Source organism: Clupea harengus, chromosome 4 (assembly GCF_900700415.2).
Source record: "Clupea harengus chromosome 4, Ch_v2.0.2, whole genome shotgun sequence".
Taxonomy (NCBI): Eukaryota; Metazoa; Chordata; class Actinopteri; order Clupeiformes; family Clupeidae; genus Clupea; species Clupea harengus.
Window position 1 is genome coordinate 4,093,156 of NC_045155.1, and position 22,728 is coordinate 4,115,883.

Here is a 22,728-nt window from a genome sequence, read left to right on the forward strand (position 1 = left end):
GCTCTGACCTGTATGATATCGGAGAGGGTAAATAATAGGCCCCTCCGCTAAACATCTTTGGTCAAAACCACAATGGCTGTGGAACGTCGTCGATATCAGGTGAAATGAAACTTGAAACCATACAATTCAAAAGATACGCAGTCTTTATTTTGATCTCAAAAGGTGACTGAACATTCTCTCCATTTTGTTTCAAAATACCAATTTTGAGATATATTAGCATTTGCCTCTACATTTTACAATATATGTAACTGATGCAATAATGTAACCTCACAGAAACAATCAAATAAGATGGACTATATACCAGCATAGCCATCAAAGCACTTAGTCAATGAAGGAACAAGAACTGCCATGAAATGTTACTCTCTGGAATACCATACTGATGATAACACTAGCTTTGCATAACATGGGATAGATTGACAGAGAAGTGCACAGACCATTATAGTTGTAACCTATTAATGAAACATCTTGAAACTAGAATATTAATGAAAGTAAGGAGTGTCAAACTTAATATGACATTAAAGAGATGACTGAGTAGCCTAATTAACGTGTTGCTTTGTTCAAACACTGATCACTGAGTTCTGGACCAACACATGGAATTTAAGAGTCATATGAATCTGGTCAAATACTGGACCAGTAGCAAGTTTGACTATTATGGTGCTACATATCTTTAACAGTTTATTAGTGAAGTTCTTCTTAAAGTCTAAAAAAATATCAGGCAATGAAAAAATGACAAAGAAGGCACTGAAAAGGGGGATAAGACCAGCAAATTCCCCCAAAATACATTGTACAACATCATCAAAAAAAATCATTGCGTTTATCAATAGCATTTGACAGCAAACGTGTCAGACTGAATTCCAGCCATACTTGCAAACAATGAAAACATTTCACAGGCAAACACTAATTCAGTTACAATCTCATACCTTGTATAATAATGCAAAACACAAACAGAAGTGGTGTAAACATGCTTAGAGATTTAGAATTCAGCATAGGTCACCTTGCATCATGTATGCTGCACAAAGCCATGTGATGTTCAGTTGTGGTAGCAATTCAGACTTCAGAACATATTTCACTGTGCATTCACACGTTCTGTTCTAACATTTACAGCACTAGGTGTGCAATGTGATGTGTGCAGGAGAAATATGAGAGGGTAGATCATGAAGAATATGTAAGATTAATCTATGCTGAATTGCTCTTTGACTGTGGCTCTCCCAGCATCCAAGGTCTGCACTTGTAGGTTCTCTGCCACTTTCACTGCAGTCTTCACAGATCATATTCTGGGTGGAGAAAACAAAACAGGTGATGTAAACACAACCACAATGTGTCTGGTCTGGACTGACTGACTGCGCTTCAGATAACAAGAGTATGCCAAACAGCCCTGTCTGGAGTGGACTACCTAAAGGAGTGACGGAAGTGTACACTTCGACGCTTCAGCTTCTCTGGATTGTGAGAGGCCATGTGAGAAAACTCTCGGAATATGTCCAGGTAAGTGGTGTCTCCTGAAACATAAGAGGAAATCAGCACACAGCTGAGTATTATTTTTATTATTATTATTATTTTTATTAATAATAATAAGTAGAAGAGATTCTTGTCAGTAATGTCAATCAATTCATTCCCATACATTTACCTTATGTCATATGAATATTTTCTAGTGGTATTGAAATATCCCTGAATGAAATAGTGAATCTCCTGAATGTTATTATATGCAAAACTAGACTCTTGAGTGACCAAAAAGAGAAAGGACATTGCATCCACCTCACACTGCACACTGGCAGCCTTACTCCCAATACTCCAACTCTCCCTCTCTCTCCAGACGTATCCTCTTTCCACACACTTCCACACAGAAAGACAGACAGAGAGAGATAAACATAAACACGGATGGCTGTATGCTGCCTTATCCCCTTGTTCTTTATAGTAATAAAACTATAACCGAAAAGTGCCTGGCAGTCAAGCATGACAGCATGACCTTACTTCTGATAAATGTATCCTTTCTAAAAGTAAACGGATGACACGCACAGCTTCACACACCAGCGCAGGGGGCAGCAAAGTAGAAGAAACACAACAAACCTAACCGGCACCATGACGCCTCACTTGTTCCCTTCTTTCAGAATTACTTTCACAGTGACCATGGCAACAGCTAAAACTATGGCAGGGGCGACAGATCCAACTGAGGCCTCTCTATGAGAAATGTCTCTGCCTTGATTATATACAAAGAGAAAAAAATACCCCACTCCAGCCCAAGAGTGACTAAGATCCCGGTTTGGACAGTGCTATTTAAACAGGTTCTCAGAGCAACAGAGATACAGTATCTACAAATACGTTTAGCTCTGAGTAATGCACTATGAAAAAACTACCTTTGCACCTTCTAAGGCTTTGTTTGTTATTCTCTGTTTAAAATCAGCCTATTAGGAACAATTGTTTGATTAAGCACCATGAGATCCCCGTTTAACCGACACCTTCCCCAACAGAATGATTGCAGTTAGTAGGAGCGGCAGAGCAGAGCAGAAGCAGAAGCAGGGACTCAGTATTGCATTACTGATAGAAACGAAGACACAGGGAAAGGTTAAAGGTTCAGCCATGTTGCTTATTTATTCTCAGTATTTTGTCAGTGTTTTAACAGAAAAAGAGGAAGAAAAAAAGAAAAACAGAAGCATTTATTACAAACAGCAGTAGGCTCACACAAGGATATCGAGAAAGATACACATTCTCAGACACAATATTCAAACATGTTTTACAGACTGTAGCAAGAAACAAAAAGAGCAGAGTACAGGGAAGACACACCTGTATGTTAAAAGCAAGCGGTAAAATTGTTAGAAGCTCAAGCATATTTACAGCAGATGTCGACAAAGGCCTCGCCTTCAGTTTCTTTTTTTTCTCTTGGCTCATCAATGGGCCGACATATCAGTACTTGGTAACTGCAATACGCCACTCCATCTCAGTGTCCAGTAAACATACCGACTATTCATCTCATATGATCTTCAGCTCTACAGAGGAGGTTCAACCTCTCATACCATCTAACAGAGGGCAAATAAAACCCTCACACTTAAATATGAACATACATCCATATCTCCTAGACTACAGAGGCAGCAGTGGAGGTCAGCCGACCAACAACGTAGTGGTTCTTCCCTCAGCTATACACACCAGATTTCTAATGTGCATAACCCGCTTCTCCAGAGGCTGAGGAACAACGATATGCCCTAACAGTCTAGTCCATCACACATGTCACGGATTACCCACAGCACATGGACATTGCTTTGTAGAACTTTACAATTCAACAGAAGAATTGACATTTTATCCTCGATTTGGGGATGACATCTTTTAAATCCACTACTCATAACAGTGCAAGTGACCTAAAAAAAAACTCCTTGAGGTCTTGGGTTAAAGAGAAACAGAGTTGCATGTGACACAAGTTGCAGTATCACAAGTTAGCACTAAGCAAAGCTGATTGCATTTAAAGTTGGGTTGGGCAGTGAGATGACCGAGAGAGGAGCATCTGCTGCTTATGCAATCTCCAAGGCAGATAGACATGCTGCAATTAAAGCTGTATGTGTTATGTAAGAAATGCCCTGAAATATGAAACATATTTAAATCATTGAACAGGTCTCGGATTGGTATGCCTGCATACATCAGACATCATTGACTGCTGACGTAACCGTGTAATAGAGTATCTCTAGTGTCATTTTTTCTTTTTTTTTTGTAAATAAATGACACTGTACACATGTATACGTTCACATGTTGTACATAATAATGCAGAGTATTATCTACACTAGTGGACTGAAATCTAGTGAACTATAAATGTAGTGCTGAAGTTTGTCTCTAACCAAAGATCACATGGGCTCTCTGTCCCATGGTTTTTTGTACAGTTCTGAAGTTTTGGTATCACATTTACGAGGTTTATCAAGAAGTCATACGATATAGCAAATACACACGTACACAGATTTGAGAGAGAGAAACAAATATACCGGACTCTGAAAGCCCTGCATAACAGAAACCCATGCACTTTTCAAACAATACGCATAAACCAATGACAGTAATACTTTTGTACATACATACCAGTACAAGAAATGAACAGTATACATAGAAATGAATGGTCTACCATCCACAGCAATACAAAATTCAATTAACCTTAATATTGGCAACCAAATTTATGACAAGTTACTGAATTCCCAAAGAATAAGTGATTGTGGATTGATAGTTAATTAAGTTTAGAAACTACATGCGTAACGTTCAGCTGGCAGTATGGGTGTGTTGAGTGCACTAGACAAAATCAATTTCTGACATAATATAAAAAATACTATCTGTCTTGTATAGGTAAAACATAATACAAAACATATCTGAATTTAAATAATCATTGCACTGTTGCTCTAAGCAGTCCTTCATAAATTAAAATAAAGTCCCATTTGGACTCCTCTCCAAGTAACAGAAGTAACATAAAAACAATAGTTAAGAAAGTGCATAAGGTCTCTTTTAGTCTACTAATAGCTTTTTTTTCTTTCAGCAATAAGCCCCAACCTCAAGAGTCTATTTCAGTGTATACATTTCTAGTATAATACATCACAGTTATATCTTCATCACCCACTTTCCCCAGGTTCATGCGCTTTCAGTCGCAAATGGTTCCCCCTCAAGGCCCCTGGTAAAAATATACATAAATTCCACGACATGCCACTAGAAGACAGCTGGAGAATTTAACAGTAATACTGCACAGTCTGATGAGAGACGAATAGACAGCTAAAAATGACCACTGTAACAGAACCAAACTACTCAGGTGCTGTCTAGATTTTTAGTCAGGGAATGAGACACAGTGGAACAGGTTGCTGTAGAGAACCCTTGTTGGCCTCTTAGTAAGCATTCTGGTTAATGGAGAAGCTACTTGTCTTTTTTAGACCAGACTCATTTGGAGTAAATTGTTGAGTACCTGGTTCTGTATCAGGCTAGTATCTCACTTACTGTAAGGGATACAGGAACTGCTACCCACTGTGGAGGAGTCTTAACACATCATTTAGGCACTCATTCTGTTTTCTCCTACAGTAAAATAACCTCTGCTGGGAATTGTCTATGACTATAATTAAAAACTCAACAAATGGCTTTAGCACCGTAATGAGAGAGGTGTGCCAAGTCGAGACTAAAAGCAGCTTTGGTCATTTGGGTGAAATGAGTGACCTGTTCAGTGTGGGCCTGATTTCACAGCAGGAAACTTAGCAACAAATTGATCAGAAAGAGTTTCCCCGCCTGCTGGGACGGCTGCAATGAAAGGAAATCATTTAACCGCAGGGATGAGACAATATTTCTGTATAAAATTTCCGACAGCTTGGTCCTTATTTTCGACCCACTGTGGTAATGCAGAGGGTTTTTGCTGGACAGGAGGGGTATTTGGCGCCAGTGCTCTGCCTCTTAGCACTCAGCTATATTGAGACAGATAAACTCCTGTATGCATCTCTTATACTGTTGCTCTGTGGGGCTGCTACTGGGATAATGACCTGGTTGCCCAAACGGACCCTCTGACTCCCGCATCTCCTCGTTCATCCGAGCCAGGCGCAACCTTGGGGGAAAACATGGAGGGAGGAGAAGAGGAGAGAAGAAGTATAGTTAATGAGTGAGCTAATGATAAATCATTGGAGCAGATTTCTTTGGCATATGCCACTGGTGGTAGGGGTTGGTTGGTGAAATGTAAACCTACAGAGTGACGATGTCTGCATTGGCTGCCTGCACTGCGATGCTTAGTGGGTCTTTGCCGTCCTCGTCACCGTCATTCTGTGTGGCGCCTCGCTTGAGGAACAGACACACCTGCCTGAAACACACACATAGCGGACGACACCGACATCACTGACACGTCATCAAATCCACTGACACAATAAACATAGAGATTCTGATCATGGTGAATAGAGCTCTTTGACTCAGGAGTGCTACTCTGTTCTATCTTCCACTTAAAGCCAGCCCCTATAGGGGAATGAATTGATCCGTGCTGCTCAACTTACCCCGTGTGCCCCAGATATGTGGCGTGGTGCAGGGGCCCTCTGCCTTTGGCATCTCTTTGATTGACGTCAGCACTGTTCTGCAGCAGGAACTCGCAGGCTATCAGAGAGCCCTAGAGCCACACAGGTCACAGGTCACAGGTCACAGACAGTCAATGCTGTCCTTAAACATCAGTCCATTGACAGTGAGTCACAAAGCTAATGACTGGGAGTCGTGGTCTGAGAGTTTACACAGTGCGCTTCATTGCATTGGATATTCTCTGGCTAACACATTATATCACCTGCTGGAAAACTACAATATGATTGTTGTTGTTCTTATTGTTGTACTTGTTAATATTGCCAACACACATCATGGCAGTCTACTCACTCCAATGACAGCCTGGATGAGTGGTGTCTTGCCCTCGTCCATGTCAGTGACGGAGTTGACGTCTGCGCCATGTGCCAATGCCTCGGCCATGATGGGCAGGTTGCGGGCCTGCGAGGCCTTATAGAGCAGCGCCCCGGGGTGCAGCTCCCGCACATCTCAGGGTCGGACACCTCTGGCTCAAGCTCCGTCTCCCCACTCGAGTCCTCTGACACCTCACACTCTGCTCAGGGTTACAAACGTTTGATAAATGCATCAGGCATATTTCTCCAGCAATGTGAGTGTAATCCAATCACATACTACATACACTGAATAGAATGTAACTATGGAATGCATGAATACATAGTTTTGTATTATGTAACACACTGAAAACGAAAATATAATAGTAAAATAGTGTAACATAAAGGCTTTTTTACAGGAAAATGTGGCCTGTGGCCTTGACTTACCTTCCTCTGTGACACTATCTACCACTGAGCCAAACACCAGGATGTCCGTGCTGCCGTCTGTACTACCGCCGAGACCACTGTCACTGCTTAGACCTGCCGGGCCAACAAGTGCCAAACCATGGACCCGTTAATTACCTGTACTGTTTCACCATGTCATAGCATGCCAACATGACCCTGCCATTGTCTGAGCCTGAAGCAAAAAACCATTTCCATACAATAACCATCTGTCAATTAAAGCAAACGACCAAAAGTATTCGACCTAGACAAAGTAGAGCCCAATGTACAGCCAACATGCGACCACAGGGTGGCTTTGATCTCTTGATGATCCCATCAGGCTTCCACTAACCACGCTGATCTCCCTCAGCAAGTCCTGTGATATTATCTAGTTGTGCAATAAGCTGCTAATCAATGTGCTCTGATACTGGGCTGTCCTGCGGGAGGTCAAATGGGCAAGCAGAATGAGAGACTCACTGCGAGGTCCAGAGCCCGTGTCAAAGTAGGAGAACAGTGAGTCCAACTCGTCGGGGCAAAACAGGGAGTCTCTGTGAAACTTCCTCTCCAGAGCGGCAGTGGCTGAGGCAAAGGAAATGAGAGAGAGTGAGAGAGAGAGAGAGAGAGAGAGAGAGAGAAAGAGATTGAGAGAGATGGAGAGACAGACACAGTAAGAGAAGGAACAATAAATTGTTTATTTCTAATGTATCTGCATAGATTTATATGCCTTGAGCAAAGATCCAAACGCAATTCTATTAAAGACCCTGTTATGGATAACATACTTCTCAGGCTACAGCTAATACATTTTGAGCTCAGGGGCTCAGGTACCTGTGGAGAGGATGGCAGCGGAGGCACTACCCCGCTCTTGGCGGTACTTCCGGCGGGTTTTGGGGACGGTGGTGGCACTGTTGTGCCTCCGGCACTTCTTCACACTCCAGCGATGCTCTGACTTGCGGTCCCCATTGACCTGCACCTTACCAGCCACCATTTTCTTCAGAAACTTTTTCTCCACATACTTGGCTTTTATCCACATCTCTTTCTCCTGCCTGCAAACCAAACGTCTATGTTTAACCATTCCGATTCTTTACATGCCCAGCAAGGGCTAAATACTTCTCAACTTCAAAGGGAAATTAAATCAAAGAGAAAACCAATTACCTAGTGCTATTTGGCCCTGGCTTCCTTAGACCCAGTTCTTCGCATGTCCCCTCATAGATGTGGTTGATGATGCTGTTGCCAAGCTCGCACATGAGCTGTTTTCAAATGAAGAAAAGAAAGAAGACAGAAGATAGAGCTCCTTTAAGTGCACTGTACCACTGCACTGTGATTTTTCAAAATGACAGTTGGACTACAGATGTATTGTCAGTTTCAGAAATATGGCCTGATCTGACAGGACAGCATATTGTACTAAAATTAAAATAAAAAAGTTTGGAACAACAGCAGAAATTTTGAACCAAGATGAGAGTGACTTCAGTCTTTGAAGTCTTGTTTGAAGGTTTTAAATAGATCGCTGTTTCCAGCAATAATGCTAACTCATCCCATGCATGCGGGTAGTGTTTGGCAGTTATATAAGTATCCAGACAGAGGACAATGCAGTAGGAACCGAGTCTCACCTTTAGTAATTCTGGTTCCCATGAGTCGAGTGTTAGAGAACGGACTTTAGAACAGTGCACCCCCAGACTCCTGAAACAACACACACACACACACACACACACACACACACACACAACACACACACGTCTGATAAATACTCTATGGCCCACATTGTGAGGTAAATGGCTGGTAGCTGAATAAAATTGTATCAATGTTCAGGTCCTAACAATGTATCGTAATGTAATGTATTAATTTCAATATTTATGTTAATTTCCACCACAATTTCACTTCACTTCAGTCCATGCATCAAATATACATACATTTACAGTTCACAATCCAATATGGTGAATTTGTTCGCCTGAATGCAGAGGAAATCTCTTGGATGTCAAGATAAGAAATCATGTATAACCTCTTGGAGTGAAAACACCCTTAATGTCACCCCAAACAACACTCGAGACTCTTTTAGACCCTTGCTCCTAAATGGTTGAAGGCACTCGAAAGGGTTGAAAGTGAAGGGGACACACTTTTTGCAAGACAGAGAGGATGCCCAAATTGTTATGTAAATGAGCATTTTAACCACAACGCTCTATGGTAACCTAGCAACCTGGTTCAGACCACAAAAAAAAACGTAGATTGCATGGCAGCGTTCCACTGAGCGAAGTAAAAAAGCCTCATTTGAGACCAGCGTGAGAAGATTAGGTTGTGAGGGAAAAAATCCATAAATATTCAATAGTCTACGTCAAAGGAGTGGCGGGGGTTGGGGCGGGGGATTACGTAAGGAGGAGTTCAGGTCTTCAATGAAGTGATTGCCAAAGACTTTACAAAATCCCCCCATCTCATTTTAACAACCTATTCTCACAGTTCAAAGCATATGCAGATATTTTGTCTCCATACCAAGTGGAAAACACTGGTCCAATTATTAATTATATGAATTATTATATAATTTCAAAAGTCCTAAAGGTGCTAAATGACTCACTTCTTTGGTGTTTGACAATCCCATGTAGTTATAAGATACAAAGACATGTATGGCTACTTTTGGAATTTCCAGCTGGACCATCTTCTCACTCTGTTCCTAAGTGCCTTATTAAGTATTCCTAAGAGCGTTAGTCCTGATCCCATTACACTGCCCTTTCTCTGCTCCGCTGAGCCAAGGAGGCGTCACTAAACGTGCTCTAAGTTGGCCCTCGGATTGGATCAAGTCTGAAGAAACCGGCTTTGTTTACTATTCCTCACTACCAAGATGAACTGTGCACATGGGATGGAGTGTGGGGACATGTCACATTCCTGAGTCAGTGTCCTTACAAACCCTTGTGTCTCAGGACAAACTTAACTTTTTAAATACACATTTGTGTAGGAGCAGAACATAGATTACAAAAAAAAACTAAATTCAGTATCAAAGCAAGAGGATGAGCTAAAACTGAGAATTTTACAACATGTGGCTTAAGAGAAAATTTGTGTTGTTGCTTGGCAACTCATACTCTCTGACAAGTGTTACAGGGAGCTGGTTTAGGCATCTGTAAACTGCGCATTGAATTGCGGCCCCAGTTTGTACCTGTGGATGCCGGAGCACTCAATGCAGAGCAGGATGCCGAAGTTGATGCTGGCCCAGCGGGGGTCGGCCATGCCGCAGTCACAGCAGCGCTCGTTCCCAGGGAGGGACTGGATCCTGTGCAGGATGCTCTCCCCTCTCACGCTGCGCTCCCGTGGCTCGCTGGCTGAGTCAATGCTACTGGTGGAGGGAGAGGCTGTCCTGTCCAGATGCTGCAGAAAAAATTACTTATTATTTATACATCAGTGTTTCACTGTCTCCCAATGTTGACTGACACAAGAATGGACTGAACTGGCAAATAACTTACATTTTACTGCTTCTAAATCTAAATCATAAATGAGCACAACTGACTGTGAGAAGAATGAAGCTTATCTGCAGTCTTGGTTGTCATTAATAATGAAAAATGGTGGTTGTTTGTATGAAGAGAGTGTGGACCACACACATCAACAGCTCCTAGCCTATGCCGAGACAGGAAACAGAAGCTTACTTCAATATAGTAGTTGTCTGGACTTTCCCTGTAGGCTGAGCAATGCTGGCTTGTACCGCCTGGATCCAGGACTGCCGAAGTTTCTCAGACTCAGCCTGCAACATGCAGCTCCTGCGGGACACATATCCTCATTACAGCTCAATACTCACCCTTGACCTCTACTGACCTCAGTAGAATGCAAAACAGGCCAGTGGGCTGAGAGATAATCACTATCAGTTATCTATCAAATTCCAACAGTGGTCAGAATGGGGCTTACTTGGTGGGGGAGACGACTTCAAAGCAGAACCTCCTCTCAATGTCCTCACAGGGTTTCACGGAACAGAGCCTCAGGTCTTCCACCACCACAGTTAGAGAGTCCTGTTAGCCACACACAGACATCTTCCATTAACTCAGCCACCCAACAACCAATAACATTTCCCTCACCCACCACTGAGTAAGCGAATGACCAGATTGAGTTAGTGGGATAAGGAATATATCAGGTCACTCAAGGAGGCAGAATAGTCACTGTTTTCCTTTCTTTTATCTGACAGTGAAAGAGTATGCCAGATAGACTCTTCCCAGCCACCCAATCTTTCCTCACAACTATCAGCAAAAGAAACACTATGTTACTGCTACCTATAGACTTTCAATCAGTCCCACGAGTGCCAATGGAGAAAAGCATTACATATGCAGGGGAGAGTAAAGATGCATGAGTCGATAGCCATTTGTGCCACTCACGGCTCTCAAGAGTACATTTGGCAGAACCATAACATTTTCCTAGTGATAATGTGGTTCTGACATGGGGCTTTTCTGTTGAAAGGCACCTATTTGCTTGACCTGGAAGAGGTTCACTTGACCTCTTCCTGTCCCTGTGGGGGTCTGAGGCTGAATACCGATGGAGAAATGGACTTGCCTTTAGCTTCTTCTGATACACCAGCTGATTGTTCTGTATGGAGAACCACCGCCTGGGAGAAGAAAAAAAAAGATTGATGAATTAAACATGTCCATTAGATTCATAACCTTCCATGGGGTGTACTGACCGAAGATATATGACACTGAACTAATGTAACCCTGGCTGCCTCGACTGAGGAGTTAAAAGCCTCATGTGAAAACCTCCTCTCCCTCGAGAGGCACTGAACTGGTTATCCAGATGGAAGTCAACTTGGCCCACGATCCATGGATATGTTATTATCCACAAAGTCTAAGGAGAGGAAATAGACCACAACTATCCATCTCCACCAAGCTTTAGCAAAACCAAATCTGTGCCAATACTGTGATACAGTATGTCTTCAGTAAAATAGTCAGGAGCAATTTGATACAACCGCAAAACTATTTAAATTTGTTCAGTCGAGGAGCTGTTAAATATAGCATCTCAACTTCAGGAATCGCTCCAAGTCAAATGAGGTCATAATGTGGTCTTGCTGATATAAAGCACCAATGTGAGTAGTCATTTATCATTCTGAGTATCCTGCAAACAAACTAAAACATGTATGTATACAGCAGTGACTCTAAAGCCCTGGCATGTCAGCCTTCAGTCTGGATAAAGACACATTGTCGTCCCATGCAGGTGGAAAGCAGATGGAGTGATTTAAGAGGCCAGATTCACATGGGCAGACAGGCTGCTCTAAGCTGTTTGCCTGACTGCCAGTTTTGGAAGGGTTGTGAACCTTGGCATTTGGCATGTCCTACCTGTTCCATGTTTTAAAGGCATTGCTCGCTCTCTTAAACAGGTAGCCCTCCATCACTACTCCGTTTGGGGCGTCCACATCAAATTCTACCTTGGAGTCGTCGTAAGAGAAGTCCTGTCGAAAAAAAAGGAGGATCCAGCAATAAGTACATACAACTATTTGTCTGTAAGAAACATTAGCTACATCCATTGTGCATAAAAGTGTTTAAAAAGTTTGAAATGGTCCTCAATGAAATGCAACAACAATGGACAAATATATAATATTCATGTAGAGACAAAAATAATGGCAATGTCATTAATGACAACATGGAAATTGACCAAATTAAACCAGTTTCAATCTTCAAACAGCCCCTGGAAGCACAATCCCATTCTCAGATAAAAACGACTGAAATACTAAGACAGACACATTCCATCAGTCCCACCAGTCATTTTCAGTATGACACGACCGGTTGCATAATCATTTCACATCAAATCACTAACAGTGCCGAAATGATTCCTAAGGCAGGCTTAAAATCTTCATCAAACATACCACTTTACGTAATGGTTCTCTCAAAAGTTCAGACTGCAGCTGGCCAACTAGACTCTGGAGACCAGAATGTTTGAGGGATCGATTTTGTTTCTTTATAAGTGAAATCCGCCTATCTTCTAAGAGTCCTTCGAGCAAGACTGAATTTACCCAGCAACCAATTTCATTGATCTGCTGTGCAGTGAAGAATGTCCTCTGTCTTCCTATCTAAACTGCACAGGGCTAGGGTCATTCTCCACTTAATACTATCAGGTCAATATTAAATCCAGATTGATGATTGGGAAGAAACCTTGTACTATATGTTAGCAACATTATTGGAGTGGCTATATACAAGACAGTCTGACATTTACAAAGGTGCAAAATACACTCTGTACTCCACACAGTACATGCAAACAGAAACACTGTCAACTGTCATCACAAGCTTTCAATTTGTTATGACACTTACACAAGATAAAAAGAAAGGCAGGATCCTTACAGGACTGATGCGATATGATTATCTTCATAGATAAATGGTATCTAGCATCATCCTACGCATAAAATATGCAATAAGATTTGCATGACCTTTTTAGGAGCATTTAATCAAATAATTAAAAAAACTCAGAGAGGCATACTGGCTAAATAATTGTCAGTTTGCCACAAGATGTCACCAAAAAGTGATGATGTCTGAGACACTGAGTGTCTTTTGTCCTATTTAGTAAATGTAGGTAATTGATCCCAAATTCTGATACTTGAAATGGGTTATTCATATACTTCACTTGTCTGCAGAATATTTACACTGGTGAAACACAATTTTAAATGACTTATTTATGTAACAACATTAGTTAGTAATATCTTTTTCATTTTACATGGACAGTCAGGCTACTGTACACAGCACATACAGCAGAAAAGCAGGACAAAATGACAGCATAGTTCTGCCACAAATAACTTGCTTTGTAGTTAAAATAAAGTATTTGCCCCTCTCCAGACAGAAAAATTCACAGCGTTTGCCTACCCACAGACAACAAATGTAGCAACAACTACTACAATTCAAAGTTCTAAACGGGCAAAAAGGCTATAGTCCACAAGTCTACACTGAGCGACAGATTGTGACCAACGAGTTTAAGCTACACAGTATAGACTACATACTAAGTAAATCTCATGCGGTAGCTTTAATAAATAACTATGGCAAAATGTTTCAACCGTTTTGATTAAACTGCCCGTTATATAGACACAAGCAGATAGATAGCATACAAAAAAAAACTCAGGGAGACACCCACCAGAGCAAACTCCAATCTTCCGAATATCCTCATCCTTAAAGTTTTTAGGAACACCAAAAGCATTTCCCTTTCAAGACGGAACAATTCAAACGCGCGAAAATGTGGGGTGATTGACCTAGAGTTGTTTTCCTGGGTTAGCCAATGTTAGGAAAGAGCAAACAGTTCCCGAACATTTCCAGGAAATAGACTACTATATGAACTGCAACTCGTCCGCTGTCCCAGTGCTGAACGAAGTGGGTAGGCTACTACAATCCTTCATGGGTGCCTGAACCTAGTGGTACTGAGTTGGCTACATGCAGCCTCTGGCACAGCCACCTCACAGCCTGTGCTTTACGGAGCCGCTTAGAGCGAGCAAAGCCTATTAGCATACTGCTATATTTACATAGTGCGTGCCGCAGTCGGAGTGTTGCCATCTAGACCCAGTGGTACGCGTAGAGGAATTGTTTCACAACCAGATGCCCACCGTTTTTCATCGCATTTTACGACCTCCGCAACCCCTCCCAAAAGAGGCGCTCGCATGCAACTAGCCGGTCTGTCGACTCGAACAACACAACTTGCCTGGTCACTCGCCCAGCTGGCACACAGCCCACACAGTAGCCCAGCAACTCTACACGGGCTGCTCCAGTAACTATCAGACAAGTGCGAAACCGTCAGTCCCAGCGTCTCGAAAGCATAAATCACTGTAGTAGCTTATCTCAGAGTCTTGTCTTTAATCAAATTTGCCCAAATCTATAAAATGACGAGTAAGCTATACACCCACCTGCAACTGTAACACTGAAAAATATTTTCTAGGTTGTTCTGGGTAGTTAAGAAACTGACAACGGATTTTATGAATGGAGAGAACAGGTTCTCCTGAGAAGAGGTTCTCTGCCGTGCAGACAAAAAGATGGCAGTGACGTCAAAGCTTTTCAAAGAGCAAAATCTGATTCTGTGCCTGAACTACAAAAGCTATGAATTTTTAAAGTGTGCATGGTTTAAACAGGGAATAGGGATATATGTTAAATATTAAATCACAGAATTAGGGTGACTGAGTGGAAATGAAACCAAGTCACTGGCACTAGATCTACGTCTGAATCACGTAAACAGGCCAGCAGGTAAGGAAACTATATTATTATCCATTGTCATGAGTAAATTATGAAATATGTAAACTCTTGAACTGCTGAAGTTGGACTTATTTCACACACTATGATCGTTATGATGAACAGGCCTGGAGATTTCCAGAGAAATCATGAAGAAAAAAATATCCCTCTGGGTGAAGTGAGGTAATTCTACAGCAGCAAATAAAAGGTTGCAGTTTTAGAGTATAACTGTCCTCAGTGAGAGTCAGCATCTAAGTTTATGAGGGGACTTTATTCAGTCCATCAAGGTGGAGCCAATGGACTAATTTTATTTTAGCAGTGCAACACCCCACCTCTCTCAAGAGACAGACTTCATCACAACAAAGGCCTCCATCGTTCAAAGAGTTAAAGAGTGACCTCTGCCAGGGGCACATGACCAGTGACCTCCCTGCGTGACCCCACACATGCCCACATAGCCACACACACAGACAGAGTGAGAGAGAGGGGCAGGCAGAGCTAGCAATTGCTATTCGTTGTTAAATTGTTAAAATATAATAATTTAATTATGATCCTTTATAAATATGAGAGCATTTGTAATACACAAGTTCCATCTACACTCTCAAGTAGTTTTTTTTGAGGATGAAATGTCATATTTTCAGTAGATACCAGTCCATTGTTTACTGAATGCGACTGCTCAGTGGAGTGCGGAGGAAGATATACAAGCTTTAGTTGCTCCCACTCTCTGACCACCTGGCTTTCTTTTCTTTGTTGACTCCTGAGCATTGTTGGTATACATATATATATGTCTATGGTTGGTACCCCCTGAAATCACTGGAGTGTGGTGGTGCGCTATAGAACTGACTAGCTGAGGTCCCTAAAACATTTGTGCCGTTCTGGCTGTGCAACCCCAGGAAGGGAAGCGCTTTTCACTGATGACCATTCATTTACAAGGATCAACTCTGTCACCTCTACACCCAATTCATAGCTTTAACCATGTTTTGCAGTGGCTCTGCTGTTTGTCGAGGTCACAAGCAGTGCTAAAAGCCTATGGCACACTAGCAGTAGATAATATGAGGAAATATATATTGTTTCCTTAAATGTCATGATTTTGGGTTGTTCTTTTTTTTTTTAATGGTAAGATCTATTCATACCCTTCACAGTAAAATATAGGACATGCTAACATCAGCTTCAGAGTGAAAACAGAGTCAAACAAGGACGCCCCTGGCAGGGTTTTACAGTGATGGTGTATGGCTCAGCCATAACGATAGCAGTTCCACGAACCCAACGTTGCAGGACAGAACTTCTCCATTAGAGTTCACAGTTAAAAATTAATAAGCACTCAACATTTGACACGAGCTTGTCTCTACTTCGAGAACCAGGACGAGATCATAGTCATCCAGCCAGCCACTTAATACGGAAAACACAGCTTGTTGTTGTCAGGGGAGCCCATTTGTCCTTTGTGAGTTTTCCCTGAGACGGCCATTACGGCTCAGACGTGGAGTGCAAACAAACCTCAGGAGCATTTCACACCTCCGCCAGAGCGGGGTGCTTAGGGGCAGGGACAATATGACGGAGAGCAGACAACTGCCATTTGACAAGATGTTTTTTAAATAAACAATCCGAGCTGCCGCATTTCACACTCCCAGTACACACCTACCCACCCCCACATATCAAAAACACATTGGCAGTGGCACTCTCAGGGATGGTGTGGATTAAGGGTGAGATTGTTTTCACTGAATATTCATTTCCTCACAGCTAAATGAATAATGATAAAGCTACCACATCATTATTTTAATGCCAATTCATGGCTAAGCAAAGCAAACAAAATTTGTTTTCAGAAATAGACACATTTCACTCAAGCAAGCACAGCACACATCAGTGCTATTGAACCTCGGACATTATTGTCAGTTTCTGATACTAATCTCTAATTACCACCAGCTTGCCCAAGGGATGAGGTAAACATGATTATCTGTGGGGATCTAAAAGGGTGACCTATGCTAGACATGAACTCACAAACAAACCCTTAAGGGAAGCTGCTAAAGCAATGGTCTTTGACATGGAACAAACCGGAAGGTACTCCAACACAAACTCAGTAAAACAGAGTGGAGGCATGAGGCTTATAATTACAGGGCCATTGCGTAACGCTGATGTGACCTTCCCCTGATAATCAATCAGCTGTGTGCTGTTTGCCGCTGCAGTTTTCCACCATTTCCCAATGTAGGTCTACAACTGTCAGGTCTGTTACTTTTGCTAATTGGTGCTTGTACTCATCACCATGCTAGACAGCTAATGAGTGAGCGCTGAAGGCATTCAGCATCACTAGGAAATTATATGGAAAATAGTGGAATCTGTGGATGACTCACCTGTAGCAGAGTCTGTATAGAGAAACGGAAGAACGGTCACAGCAGCATCCAGGTAGGGGGGAGATAGGAAGAACAACATGTAAGGAAACAGGAGCTTTTCAACAAAGAGTTCACATAACACAAACTCTATCACAAATCAGTAGAGTATAAACAGCATTCTGATTTTTCCTAGAAATGTCTCATAAATCAAATCAAAACTGAAAAATGACAACTGAGTGATTAAATGCCATTTAAGTGTTATATAACTAATCTAACATAAAATTCATTATTTTCAGAATGGGCCTGTATCTTACAACCCCCCCCCCCCCCCCCCCCCCCCCCCCCACACACACACACACACCCCCCTCTTGTCAAACTCTGGCCCTGGCTGGGGGTCTGTGGCCGGGGATGCCTGGCTGTCTGCTGCAGGTTGACAGATGGTCACTGATCTTGGACGAAAATCTGGGGGTTTCAACCCTTGGCACCGGAGCCTTTGCGCCTCCATTGAAATGGAGATGCAGGCACCAGGAGGTTCCAGTTTCAATGGGTCCTTCATTGTATATTCACTTCTAGGATCAAACTCCTGGAATCTGAATGTAGTTGAGGACAAGTTGCAGAGCCAATATACAGTACTTCTAAACATTCACTAAGACACAGTTAAATATATTTCATCCTTCATGCGCTACTTTTTTGGAAACTTGACACACTGCTTCAAGGTGTGTCCATATTCAGGTGGTTTGCTGGAAAGATGGCACTTCTCCACTGACAGACTCAGGGCACCGGGAGTGTCTCAGGGCACAAAGGAAGTCTATGAAGTCTATGAAAAGCAGAGCTGGCATCTCAGACAGCCTCTGAAAGAAAGTCCTCTTTGAGGCCTCCACTTACTAATCAAGACTATCTTCAGCTTCCCCAAATGCACTTGTTTCCTGTCTTTCCAAGCGCTAATGAAGTAGGACACATCAGGGGCCCGGGGAACTGAAACACATCTTTTCTATTCTCATGCCAAAAAATACAAAGACAATCAAAGATGCGCACTGGCTGCAGCTAAGTATACACCGGTGGAGAGATCCGAGAATCTGTTTCATCAGCTGACTCATAGTCTCTCATGAATGTCTCCAAATGTTAGCCACTAGACTTCGTGATAAAATAGGAAAAAAAAACGTTGTGCTAGATTCCAAATTAGTGTTCTATCTACAATATGATGCACAAAAATGTATCAAGACCTAAACCGTTTCTATAAAATTAAAATGCGGAACATTGCAGTACACTTCATAGTGATTCATTTGACATGCTGATATATTATCATAGACAAGGGAAGTTTGCAATGATTTCAGTCCAATAAGATTAACATGCCCATTTGCGAATCGCTCTAAAGTCTCTGTAAACATGTCACAGCATGGGGTCACTTTGCCTGAGAAAACAAATGCAAACAACTTACTTTTGAAGACTGACCTCCGACAATAAAAACTATTCCTGCGTATAAAACCGGAGGGTATGATTTCCGTGGAAGATTTTCACAGAGGTTTATGGTCCAAGAAAGCAACTTTTGAGCATCAGCCATGAGTGCATGTATGTATCTGCAATCTCCCGCCTAATGAGCAAAACTGCTGAATGACATTATTTGCCACAGACAAGCGCAGGGATTAACCACTTGAAACTCTTAATTCCGCCTGATTTAACACTTAAATCAATTATGGAGCCCTGAGAGGCAGAGTCACCAAATCTGGGCCAGCAGCCTCCCCCTCTAATCCCACTGTCACAACACAGACAGGCTCCATGTGCCGTGTGTCCGTGTCCTCACACACACACACACACAGACCTGCAGCCCGGCCCGTGGCACACACACACACACACACACAGGGACAAGAAGGAGGAGAGGGAGCTAAAGGGAGAATCAAGACGCGAGCATAAAGTGAGTACATGTATAAAGGTTCACTGGTTTGGATGCGTGTGTGTGTATGTTTGTTTTTAAGTAAGTATATGTGTACACATGTACACTGGTGTTAGGTGTGTGTGTGTGTGTGTGTGTGTGTGTGTGTGTGTGTGCGCACTTGTTGATTTGAAACGTGTTAATTGTGTGAGTGTGTGCTGGTTCTTACCCTTTGCTGGATGGTTGCATGCTTGTGCTCCATGTCTCTCTTCTCCATCGCCGAATCAATCACCAGCTGATCCAGCTGCTCGACGACACAAAAACAAACCTTTAACAAACAACGACCACGCGCACCAAAACGATATGCAACGATTACGAGACAGAGGATGGGCTCTGGGCTCTTTTCATCACTGTTTTGCGGAGTTGTTTGGCTTTCGGGGTACAAGCAACTGAACGCGGATCCCTCTTTCACACACAGACGCCACAGGCGGACTGATCAGACAGGCCAGCCACTCCACACAGGACACAGCCACACAGACGGGCAGTGAGAGGTCGAAGCTCGTCAATGGGCCATTGACTTGGGACACTGTCAGTGTCCAGCTCACACACACACACGGCCCAAAAACATTTCAGTGAATGGGAAGACCACTGTGGCATTACCTTGACACCCACTTTCTACAAAATGATGTTTATAATGTGTGCTGTATAATATATCTTATAAACTTTATATCTAAAAACAATACAGAAATCGGATATGCTTTGTGTTTTTTTCTGCTGTTTATTTTTCCATTTGTTTTGAAAACAATCAATCAATTTGTTGTGCCAGATTGTGTCATAAAATGCCAATGACAGTGGCATTCTTTCACCAACAGAAATGATCCGCTCTCGGTGTCGAGAGGGGTGGCAGCAACTCTGGGTGTTGTGTCGATGAAACTCTTTATGTCAATCCTTTAATTTCACATCAACCCTATTGCAAAAGCCTGTCTGTGTGATGCCGCATGCTAAATGGCAGACCGACAGAGCGAACGATATGGTGTGTCCTTAATTAATTCAGCTGTACAGCTCTACATAGCATAAAATGATCCTGGATTAGCTGTGAGCAAGGAATTACCTACACATGTCAGCAACTGAAATACAGTGAAAATATATGAACTATTTTAAATATATGAAGAAAATGGATGATTGGTAGCAATTTTAGACAATTTGAATGTATATTACTCATTACTCTCCAGTGTGGTTGGACATGACATACCACAGCAGAGCAATCTGTCAAGGCACACTATTACCCTTTGATATAAACTGCTGAAATCCAGCTACAAAAGTCTGACTGAATGTAGTAAACTGTCTATACACTGAATCTCTGATCTGGAGCCAGTGTGTATGCGTTTATTCTAGAGAATGAATGGAGTTGAGAATGAGTGTTTTGTTTTGGTTTTATGTTTCCCTATCACTTAAAGCGCATCGGTTGCTGTTGTTGCACACCAGAGAAACACTCAGTGAAATGGATTCTCTGCCCAGTTACAGTAGCTCTCAGGGTGATCAAGGTCATTCCAGTTGGCCCTGGGGGTAATTACTACAGTTTGACTGATAGATGTGGCACTACTCCTCATTCATAATGAGGACACACACACACACACACACACACATGCGCGCATACACACACACACACACCAAGTGTGTCACTGTATCTGAAGTAATGCACCGGATGAACATTTATGAGGATCGATAGAATCTTTAAGAGGGAGCATTCACCTCAGCGGCCAGCTTCTTCATGTAGGGGTTGATCTCATCAAGGAGGTTATAGCCTTGGTGGAAGAGGGAGTACTGTGCATGCATGAAGGATAGCATCTGTGGAGAGAAAAGAGAGAGAGAGAGAGACAGAGGTAGAGAGAGAGAGAGATTATCCTTCAGAATTTCTAGAAAAAGATCTTTCACCCATCCATGTTTATAATCTCATACCACAAACATAAAATAGGTGCTTTCTACATGCATACATACTTGATATATATTTAACAAAAAACAATTATTAAATTAAATTCACAGCCTCACGTACCGCATCCAAGATTTCAAATTTCTTCTTTGCCTGGAGGACATTAATCTAATGGAGGAAGAAAGTAATACATCTGTTATTTCACCACACACATTTTTTTTTTTTTTATTTTTTTTTTTACAGTAGCTCTAGAGTGATTTGCAGCGTTTGCCCCATTATAAACTCCACCTTTAAGCCCTGATGATGACACACTGCCCCCTAGTGGACAGGAAGAGATATGTCACCACACATGAGTTAGATCCTCAGCCACTCCACTTAAGTCAGCATGGTCATATTACCGTGAGCTATGCATGCTTGTAGACTGCTAGGTATGAATATGCAAACATTCTCAGTGGTAAAATTTTAAGGAGCAAACTGGACATCCATCAAAAGATACCCAAGCTGGTGCACCGGCAAGGAATGTTTATGTTATTATAGTCCACATTCAAGCATCTCACTGAACCAGGTCAGCATATCAAAGTATACACTGTGGAATACACACATACTTCATACATTATGGTTTTAATGTCTCCATGGACAGACAGGAAATGTCTTCAGTGAAACAACGCTAGTTTGTCAGTTGGTTAGAATAACACCTACATTTGATCCAATGATCTATCCAGGGGGCCAAATACTAAATTAACATTCGAAATATGCTCTACCACAAAATGCACCATCATAATATACGCAAATGCAACGCATTCTGTGAAAACATTATCCTTCTTCTCACACTAGCAGGTTTATTTTTAGATCACTTCCACCGTTTGCCTTCAGAATTTCTCTCGGTTTGCTGTTGTGGTCTGTCAGATCAAGCATCTATTTTAAGCTGACACAGAAGTAGAGCATCTTCCTCCCTTTATCCTCCCCTTTCCACTCTCAAACATCCTTAACAGGAGAAGCTTCTTCTTCTTTTGCGATTTTTTTCATCTCATTCCACTCATTTAGAGCTCATTTGATCTATCTGCCATTAAATGCCAATAAAAGGAAAGTGAAAAAAAAATGGCACCACGTTTATAATTTGTCTTGAGTTTTGCCTTCGTTAATTTTGCAGTTTGTTAATACATATGTATTTCTACAATTAACATGTTGAAAATTAAATCAGTTTTGTGTCTTTAACATATGCCCACAGTTCAGTTGCTATTTGCGCCTGTGTGTGTGGTAGCATATGTGTTCATTATGTTTGCAGAAAATAAACTAAATAAACTGAATACACACACACTATTACATGGACATAATAAGTTAAGACCTAAACAAACTAAACTAAACACGACCTAATTATGACAGCTACGGCCTAGAAATGGCCTAATTGTATCCTTTTCCCCTTTAAATTATTAACAAGTAATTGTTAGTTCTTTAAATACATTTAGGTGAATCATTGTAAATGTTTTTGTCTGTGAATTAAATGTTTATGGTATGGTACAAAATGGCATGTCGCTCCAGCTGTACCTTATTAGCTATCAATCTTGTGCCTTTCATATGGGTACTTTTTTGTACCAGGACTTAAAGGTACATTTGTTTCACTCGGGGTGCAGAAATGGTCCTTTTTGATACAGACAAGAAGGTACAAAAATGTACCCATGCTAAA

At 41.9% G+C, this 22,728-nt stretch overlaps 1 protein-coding gene across 1 annotated transcript in view; it reads right to left on the reverse strand.

The window, feature by feature from the left end:
* Positions 1–125: 125 nt before the first annotated feature.
* acap3a (ArfGAP with coiled-coil, ankyrin repeat and PH domains 3a) overlaps positions 126–22,728 on the reverse strand; it is a 61,606-nt gene continuing 39,003 nt past the window's right edge. Inside the window, 22 exon segments of the mRNA XM_031565835.1 lie at positions 126–1,274; positions 1,394–1,496; positions 5,475–5,536; positions 5,675–5,785; positions 5,973–6,082; positions 6,337–6,494; positions 6,497–6,556; positions 6,780–6,881; positions 7,251–7,352; positions 7,599–7,816; positions 7,926–8,020; positions 8,381–8,450; positions 9,913–10,121; positions 10,397–10,437; positions 10,440–10,507; positions 10,653–10,753; positions 11,289–11,340; positions 12,065–12,177; positions 17,266–17,277; positions 19,344–19,418; positions 20,867–20,962; positions 21,168–21,212. Of these exon segments, the coding sequence (XP_031421695.1) occupies positions 1,268–1,274; positions 1,394–1,496; positions 5,475–5,536; positions 5,675–5,785; positions 5,973–6,082; positions 6,337–6,494; positions 6,497–6,556; positions 6,780–6,881; positions 7,251–7,352; positions 7,599–7,816; positions 7,926–8,020; positions 8,381–8,450; positions 9,913–10,121; positions 10,397–10,437; positions 10,440–10,507; positions 10,653–10,753; positions 11,289–11,340; positions 12,065–12,177; positions 17,266–17,277; positions 19,344–19,418; positions 20,867–20,962; positions 21,168–21,212 (2,010 nt within the window). The 3' untranslated portion in view covers positions 126–1,267.